Genomic DNA, 9680 nt, shown 5'->3' with positions numbered 1-9680 from the left:
GTTTTTTTAATGTTTATGTTAGATTTTTTTTAAATCTCACCTTTATTATTTTTATAAATAACACAAGTCTGGGAAGAGCTGGTAATTTGTCTCTTTCAAAAGAGATCAAAGAGGAGGAATTGCAGTACATGATCCACTATTTGCAGATCAGTTAGAAGATGTCCTGTTTACCATTACCAGCCAGCCGGAAGAAGCACCCTTCCTCTTGCTGTAACTGCAGTTACAGCAATAGTTTTAACAACAGTACTAGATATTTTGTAGGGAGGCATTCTATGAACAGTTAACAACCTTTCTTATACATTATAAAATAAATAAGTCCATCTGTACAGATGCAGCTTTGGGGTACCCGGTGTTACAAAAAAGATTATAACAATTATAAATGACTTATCTGGAGGTACTGCATGGTTACTTGTTCTTTCCTGTCAGCTTCATCTTTGGTAACTAGGAAAACTAGTTAAGCTTTATCATGAAATACTTTTCTAGCTATCAAAAAAATGATGGACTCAACAGTCCCAGTGTACTGGAGGTGAATAGAGAAAATCCAAACATCCAGGTACTTCTGTGCTTTTGTTAGTGGTTTTACATTATTCTTGTTTCCCATGTATTCTCTGCCATTGACAAGCCTTGTTACTATGAAATAGTTCATGAAACAGAAGGAGGAATGTACTCATTTAAAGTCAATGCATATAATTGAGGGTATTTCATCCATAGGATAGGAAGAAGTGTTAGGCCTTATTTTCCAGCTATTGTAAGTGGGAATCCTTTCTTTTGGATCCATCTTCCAGCTACTAGAAAGGTACTTCATGATACAATAACTATTTAACAGGTGTGGCTATTTAACTTTTCTACAGTTATTTTTTAATAGAATAGAATGGAATGTAACTTGAATTCTAGAAAGACTCAGATCATGCTGAGTATTGAACCTCTGACTTGCGTATTACTCTTTTAAGGGTGTCATGCATTTTATTTGCTTTTTCAGAGTTGGCAAAATACTATTTTATGTGAACAAAGTTTCAGTATTGTATATCTATTCTAGTGTACACAATAGCAATCAAGTAATATCAGCCTTAACCTGATATTAGCTGTTCTGGACTACTTTGGTTTGTTTACCCTATTGCTGCTGTTTCAAGCAATGTCAATCAATGAAATCTATGAAATGAATAACCAAATTGCGAAAAGGAAAATGGTACTTGGTCATTGAGAATTGGAAGTGCATTAATTCCCATGTGGGAATCTGTGTATCTCATAGGATATTTTTCGTTTTTTGCTTTTTAAAACATATTAAAACAAGTTGGTTTGGATTCTTTGACAATAAGAATAAACCTACCATAGTTTTATTAATTCAGGTACTGTATCTAACTTATAAATGTATATGAAGAACTCCTTTACATTTCAGTAACAGTAAAATTATTTTTATTGATCCCTCTGAAAATACCTTTGTGTCAACTATAGGTATATTCAGTTATGCTGCAATATTTCTAAATTTATTTGATTTTGAGAAGTTGATTAGATGGATAAATTGTTCATCCTATTGTTTTGCAGTATTCTGATCAGTGTTCCTTTATTCTTTCATTTCTGTGTGGTAGCATGGATGGATTCCGGGTAGTGAAACTCAATGAAGTAATTCGTCAGATGGATATAGTAATAACCTGCACAGGTAAAGCATTCTGAAAAGGACAAGTAATGTGCCTGTTTCAAGTTCATGTTATTTCCTAGCAGAGAAATTTTAAAATTCTATTTTTCTATTTTTGGAATGTTAAAGATTAGACTTCCCTACTCAAAGTTCAACATTAAAATAATGTATGAATCTTCAAAGTGTTGGGAAATATTAGTTATGTAACTTGCTGTTTTGTTCTATATGTAAAATTTGGAATTAAAAATGAAGGGACGGGAAAAGGAAAAATAGGATAGCTAAAGTAAATCATCAGCTTGTTATAGGTCCCTTTTTTCAATGTAGGAAATAAGAATGTGGTGACTAGAGAACATTTGGATCGAATGAAGAATAGTTGCATTGTATGTAACATGGGACATTCCAATACTGAAATTGATGTGGTGAGTATTTATTATCCTTGGTTTCTCTTTTTTCCTCTCCTAATGAAATGCTGTGGTTTAACCACTCTGAATGTTTCCTTTCTTAGGCTAGTCTTCGTACCCCAGAACTTACATGGGAGCGGGTACGTTCTCAGGTGGATCATGTAATCTGGCCTGATGGCAAACGAGTTGTTCTACTAGCTGAGGTATGTGTAGAAAGATTCAGGTATGTTTTAAATTGTTTCTCAAGATCCAAGATAGTGAAAAATAGCATGGTGTTGTACCTATGTATAAATAATTACAAATAAGAATGATTTATTCTGACAAGCAATTATGGAACTGAAAAAAAATCACTTTTTTGTACAATTCAGAGTATTTCAATTATGCAAAAATGCTAAATCAACAAGGTCAATGTGGATGTGGCCCTTATTTCTACTTTGTGTGGTTCTCTTTGGGTTCAGCTAACCTTAACATCTGAAATGGATTATTTTCCCAATGATGAGTTAATTTCCACACATCTAAATTGTATAGACTATCTCAGTTTTTTAGGATTTAAAAGATTTAAGATATTATTTAATAATTTCAGATCAACTCTACATTTCTAGTCAGTAGGTATTTTGTAAAGTAAATTGAAACTAAAGTATCGTCCTCAGTTTTAACAGTTCTAATCCATCTTTACCACTTGCAGTTATCTCAGAAGTGTTTTGTTTTTTAACATAGGGGCGACTTCTCAATCTAAGCTGTTCAACTGTTCCTACTTTTGTCCTGTCCATTACGGCTACCACTCAGGTATTCAGTCGCCAATACTTAATTTAGACACTTTGCCTTAGTCTGCATTTGCAATGTATTGATTGAAGAAAGAAAATAGAAAAAATTTGTTTGTTTGTTTGTTTGTTTGTTTATTCATTCATTCGATTTCTATGCCACCCTTCTCGTGGCGACTCAGGGCAGCGTACAACATTAAATATAACAATATATGAGAAATCTAAATAACTATAAAAATTATGAAAATTGACTAAAAAACATTTTAAAAGATCCCATGTACACTAACACACATTCATCCAGTCCAATCATATCTAGTATCGGCCGGAGACAGTCTCATCACTCACGGTTCCCATGCCCACTGACAGAAGTAGGTTTTTAAGGCTTTATGAAAGACCAGGAGAGAGGGAGTGGTACGTACCTCTGAAGGGAGTTTGTTCCTGAGGGCCAGGGCCACCACAGATAAGGCTCTTCCCCTAGGCCCCACCAGTCGACATTGTCTGGCCGACGGGACCTGGAAAAGGCCAACTCTGTAGGACCTAACTGGCCGCTGGGATACATGAGGCAGAAGACGGTCCCGAAGATAATATGGTCCTAAGCCTATTTGTAGCATTAGCATGCATATGAAACATATACATTCTGCAGCAGTCACCAAAGAATAAATTTTCTACAATTCAGACTTTGGATATACAGTGGTACCTCTATTTAAGAACGGCTCTATTATTATTTGTTTTTACATTGATTCCTATTGGAAAAAATGCTTCTACTTAAGAAAGTTTCTACTTAAGAAACTGGTCGCAGAACAAATTAAGTTCCTAAGTAGAGTATGAAAACTAAGATGACCTGCAACTGAAAAATAAGTAACTTCAGGAAGCAGAATTTGCTGGTTGCAAAAAACCCCACCCATTACGTATTTGAAGAGTGTTCAGCTTTCTTTTATTTATTAAATGTCATTTATTTATTCCTGTTCCTGCCGATGTGTATCGGGTGTTTTATTATAAGAAAAAATGAAGTTGCTAGAAATGTGAAACTCATTCCTGTATAATGAATCCTTCGACAATATATTAAAGTTACTATCTCATTCCATTGCCCAAATTGTCTTTCTTTAAAGGCAGTTAACGGTGCATTGTTTTGGTACTTACACCTTGGAAAACATACTTGATTTGTATAAAAACTATTAAGGGCGAGAGTTTTTTTTCTGTTAAATGACTTCAATTACATATCTCAATTCAAATATTACAGTTACCTTAATAATGTTCTCATTTTTCCCAAATCACTACTTGTGCATTATGGGAAAAATATAGATATTTCTTCCCTTTCATTTAGATTGTATTTTGTCTAAAATTATATATAATGTATGTATGGATATATAATACACACACACACACACACACACACACACACACACATATATTCCATCTGTCTGATGATCTACATATATAATAGTACTTTAGCACTTTCTTCAGTTATCCCTAAATGCTAGGAGTCCCACAATCCAGCATTTAAAGTATATTTAATATTTCTAAATAAATGTTTTATCATGGCCATATCAGAGCATCACTATAAATGCTACAGTTATTGTTAATTTCAGAATCTCTCTGATCTTAATAGGCTTTGGCTTTGATTGAGCTTTACAATGCTCCTGAGGGAAGATACAAACAAGATGTATACCTGTTGCCTAAAAAGATGGGTAAGCAAATAATCTATGACTTCTTAAATGTAATCCATTGATTATTAAGCAATAGCTTCTGTATTGAAAGAGACTTTGAAATGTAGGCCATATCTGTCTATCTTGACTGTCTATCTATCCACCTATAGTTTGGTAAACTTGTGATTTGTATTACCTACACATTTCATAGACCATTAAGCTTTAAGCCATTTTAATTCTTATTTTTATAAATAGGATTTTTTTTAAATCAAAAGGTTTTAATTACTTTTTATTTAGTGCATTTGTACTTTATTATCCGGATTCTGAAACTTAGCATGCAATTAAAACTGTCAGATAAAGATATGTATTTAAAAGAGCTGCCAGCAACAAAATAAATTTGAAAAAGAAATTACATAAAATCTGATGAAATTTCATAAATAATTGTTTTCATGGTGCACTAAAAAGTTGCTAATTAGTACATTAATGAAACATCTTCAATTTGAAAAATACAAAGTAGAAACAACTACTATGCTTTTAGGTAAGAATTAGAATTTTTTTAAAATTCAATCTTGAGTTTATAATGGGGAATGTCAAGATCCTTTTACCTCTTAAATCATTTCAATTTCAAAATCAAAATGTAAAAGAATAAAAATATCCATATTAGAATGATGGAGCAAAAGTCAAGAAAATACTGAGCGTATTATCCTTCTGCTACAGTGTTTATGCAATCTGTAATAATGGCCCTGCTAGACCTTGCAGATGGCCTCATCTAGAGACTAATGATAGAGACTATTTTTCAGATCAGCTTCTTAAAAGCTTTGAGGCAGTATAAACATTTTTTTAAAGCTTAAACTAATAGTTATCTGTTTTTGACCTTCCTAGATGAATATGTTGCCAGCTTACATCTGCCATCATTTGATGCTCATCTGACAGAACTAACAGATGATCAAGCAAAATATCTGGGACTCAATAAGAATGGGCCCTTCAAACCAAACTATTATAGGTAAGATCTCCCTGAGTTAAAATGAGAAAGAGATTTAATGGCTGTAGTTTATTACAACAGAATGAATAGAATGGTGTCATCATTTCTTGGTGATAAATTATTGTTGTTGGCTTTTTTATCTAACCTAAATCTTTTTTAACCTAACCTAACCTAACCTAACCCTGATGATGTGGTTATAAAAGCTGAATTTAAACATAGATAAAAAGTAAAACAAATTGGCTTGTCTACTGTGCCAATTATGGTGTTTGGGTTTTTTTTGCATTGAACAAAGAAAGATTACATTTGGCAACAAATTTGATGCCCAAAAGGTACTTAGTCTTGCACCGTGCTTAACTTTTTCTTTTCTTCTGTTCTTTGCTGTAGGTACTAATGGACCATAATGCTGAAGAACCAGATTACATAATATACACAAGAGCTTTAGCAGAAATATTTTTAAATAACTTTTTGTGTGTCACTTTGGAAGACTTTTGTTTTATTCATGTGATTATATTATCCTGTCCAGTTCTTTTAAATATTTCCCTGTCTCAGTATTGACCCTGAAAACAATTTGGGATTCCTTGCTACACCGCCACAGAAGTAATGTGGTTTTAATTCTCTTCTTCTGGTACTGGGGAGAGGATTTCATTGGTGATGTGGGGCATTCTCTTCATGTGATTTTGTTTTTTTAATTTAAAAATTTTGGAGCACCTTAGTTGTAGCTGGTAGAACTGCAGAATATTAAGAGTACTATTTTTTCTGTGTGAAAATTAATTGCAAATTCTAAATTGCCTTAATGAGACCCTATTTATTAGCTGCTACATTAGTGTTCCTTCTCCTCCACGGGAACAGACTTGACACCTTGTGGCCAGTTGGGTTATAGGTGTATATTCCACAAATGCCTAATCTTCATTCTTTATGTGGAAAAATGTCCTCTTGATTTCAGTAGGACAATGTCACCTATTATTTATGATTGATTAAGATATTTTTCCTACTTTAAATGTATAACCGCATGCCTGGTTATACTAAATGTAGGGGTTTTAACTTCTCTTTTTAAGTTGCTAGGGTGCTAAACTGAATTGAAATGGATACGGCTATCCATTTTTATAGCATTTCAATCTTCAATTATTTTATTTTTGCTGCTTTAAACCAAGATGTACTCATATCATATTCTTAAAGGCTGTGGTTTTAAAAATAATAATTTGCTTCTGGTTTGATAAACTAGAGAGACTATTTTAGTTAATACTTAGCAGAATTTTGGGACCACCAACAACCAGATCGGCCCTCTTGAACTGAGATGACATCTCATGTTCTCCATTCCTTCATTCATATAGCACAGGAACCATTTGAATGATCATTTATGGTAAAATAAATCCTAGAGAGAGTTACTCATTGTGTTAGGCACTTCCCTCCATCTTCAGGCTCCATTTGTACCAAATGAATAGTGAAGGTGGATCCCTTTCCATTGGCACTACTATTTCAAGTGCTCTGCTGCTTTAATTTTTTTATCCTAGTAATTAGTGTATTCTGTCCCGTTAATATGATGCACTGGTATCTCTCCTGTGAGATTATAGTACAGCCCGGGTTTCATATTACAGTGCCATGAAATGGAGGGGGAGAGGATTAAGAAAAGCAAATGTTAAGTGAAAGATGATGAGTCAAGTCAATTGCTGGGGTCTGATCTGCTGAAGTATCAAGGGATACATCAGTGATCCAGAGATTTTGTGAACATAATGACCAACTTTGATTTTTTTTTTCCCTGCCTTTTTATGTAATCTTTATGGAAAACTAGATGTAAATACTGAACGTGTCATTATTAGCTCCTTCATAAGTTTTGCCCCACTACTGTATGATAAAGACCTTTTGGTAGCTAGTCCTTCACTGAAGAGAGTAAAGCACTTACAATTTGATGAGGACCCTAAGACCCCAAACATTTGCACATCCATCATGCTTGCTCTCTGTTTCTAAATGACTCAATAAGTATCCAAATAAGTATTCTTTTTGGGCAGTAGCATAGTCTTGCAGAATGATGCATGACATTGTCTGTTAGTAGAGAAGCTTCTACTAAACTCTGCCTTGAGATGTCCATATTCCCTCCATTTCAGAATCTGAATTCAAGTATGGCCAGGCCAAATTATTGTTTTCTTGATCATACAAACATACTTCCCCCCCAAATATTTCATTGGGATGATATCTGGAATTTTATTTTTTACTTTTTATAGCATTCTTACAATTTCTTATAACAGAATTAGGTAAATCCAGCAGAGTGTATTCCAGAAAGGCTTCCAGAAGTTTAGGAGGGCTTTTTCATTCCATTTCTCTGCCTCTATGTTGCAATGTTGATAAATATTTTAGCTAAGGGCTCCATCTCTGTATAAGCCATGAAATAAATTCTCATACCTAGCAACACCTCAGTTCAATCAGAGGGAGCATGTTACAGCATTAGTCCAGATGGGGATAGGTTTATTTTGTATATGAATGATTTTTAATGAATGCAATATTAATAATCCTTGCAAATGAGCAATAATCATTACGCAAAGTCTGAATAAATGATTAGAAAACTATCTCTGACTTCAGTATTCTTTTCTTCTGCTTAAGTACAGTAATGCCGTATATTTTACCTCTTTATAACTGGCAACCTATCCATCCTTCTGAACAGAGTAAAATAAGTATGGATTGGGGAAGATACAGATAGTCCTCAATTTACAACAATTCATTTAATGATTGTTCAGTTACAATGGCAATGAAAAAAGTGACTTATGACTATTTTTCACACATGTAGCATCCCCTTGGTCATGTGATCAAAATTCAGAATTTCGGCAACTGAGGCATATAACAGTTGCAGTACCCCCAGGTCATGTGATCACCTCTTACAACCTTCTGACAAGCAAAGTCAATGGGGAAGCCAGATTCACTTAACAACCATGTTATTAACTTAATCACTATGATTCCCTTAACAATTGTGGCATAAATGGTCATAAAATGGGGCAAAACTCACTTAACAAATGTTTCACTTAGCAACAAAAAATTTGGGTTCTATTGTGAACATAAGTCAAAAACTACCTGCACTATATTTTTCTACCTTGCAGCATACCTATCCTTTCCTCCCCCAGCACGTTTAGTGAGAAAGAAATAACTTCCTTGGAAACAACAAAACATCAAGGGAAAAGATCTGTTTAAATCTTTCTAGAAAACATTTGCAGTAGATCTACACTTCATCTACATGGTTCTTTTCTGTTTATTGCTAGTATGATAAATGAATGAAAATTATTACAGTTCAGCGAAGATAGATTTATAGGTTGTATACTGTTTGAATATTCACTTCCATAAAAGCATGCTGTTGAAAACAAAGAATATAAATTCATGCTTAGCCTAAAATTGGTTTGAATCACGCCTTTTCAAATAAAATGGTAGGTTTGCCATATCTTCTATGTACAGATTGAGATATTGAGGAGTCCAGGTTTGCTGTATTAATGGGTTTTTAAAAAGTGGCCTTTCAATTGAGCTGGTAACCTAACAGTATATCAGTGGCGTAGTTTGCCATGGCCTAAGATTTTTACCTTCTCAGTTTAGCCTACAGCCCTAGATTTCATTCTGGCTTCCCACCCAATACTAACCAAGCATTCCCTGCTTAGATCTTTTACATCAGTTAGGTTAGCTAGATACTGCCACCTGGCTGAGCAGAAATAAAAATGAAATGTCCTTAAGCTGAACTTGGCTCTTGGTGATGTCATGGAAAAAGTCATACAGGTGGCTGTTACTGGTTTTTTTGCACCAGTATAGAGGTGGTTCCCACTGCTAACTTATGAAGTTCTGTGATGTTATTTTTCTCCCAACTTCCCACTCTAGCTTTTCAATTCTGGAATAAGAAATCTATTCTAAAATTTGTTAACAAAATTTATGTGATAAATATAACCATAGAAATAAATACAGAAAATGTGATGCAGCATAAAAAAATCTGCTTCATCTTAATCAAGGAACAAAAATTGAAAATGGGGTCTAACAGATTTTAAAGGATGCAACAAGATTTGAAAGTTCTGGGCAATGTAAAATGCCTCATACAAATTCATCTGAAGCAAACATTCTGTTACTACAGGTGGACTCTTAAAGTGGTTTTTTCACCAGGCCTCTGATGATTTTAGGGGCCAGAAAAGTTAATAACTGGTTTTGGGTTCTAAACTATAAAGTTTATAAATTTTATGCAAACTCCTATATAAGAAAGCATGACCTGAAGGCGAACAGAAGTAACTTGTACTTAAC

At 33.9% G+C, this 9680-nt stretch overlaps 1 protein-coding gene across 2 annotated transcripts in view; it reads left to right on the top strand.

The window, feature by feature from the left end:
* AHCYL1 (adenosylhomocysteinase like 1) overlaps window positions 1-7984 on the top strand; it is a 54726-nt gene extending 46742 nt beyond the window's left edge. Inside the window, exons 11-17 of one of the 2 annotated variants that reach the window (XM_070745106.1) lie at window positions 1587-1657; window positions 1958-2052; window positions 2139-2237; window positions 2752-2820; window positions 4405-4483; window positions 5324-5444; window positions 5808-7984. In XM_070745106.1, the coding sequence (XP_070601207.1) occupies window positions 1587-1657; window positions 1958-2052; window positions 2139-2237; window positions 2752-2820; window positions 4405-4483; window positions 5324-5444; window positions 5808-5814 (541 nt within the window). In that variant the 3' untranslated portion in view covers window positions 5815-7984. Of the gene's footprint in view, window positions 1-1586; window positions 1658-1957; window positions 2053-2138; window positions 2238-2751; window positions 2821-4404; window positions 4484-5323; window positions 5449-5807 lie in introns of those variants that run through there. The other variant, XM_070745108.1, reaches the window with a different exon arrangement.
* Window positions 7985-9680: the final 1696 nt, after the last annotated feature.

This window comes from Erythrolamprus reginae, chromosome 3 (assembly GCF_031021105.1).
Source record: "Erythrolamprus reginae isolate rEryReg1 chromosome 3, rEryReg1.hap1, whole genome shotgun sequence".
NCBI lineage: Eukaryota > Metazoa > Chordata > Lepidosauria > Squamata > Dipsadidae > Erythrolamprus > Erythrolamprus reginae.
The sequence above is the reverse complement of the archived record's forward strand: the minus strand, read 5'-3'. Positions and strand labels throughout refer to the sequence as shown.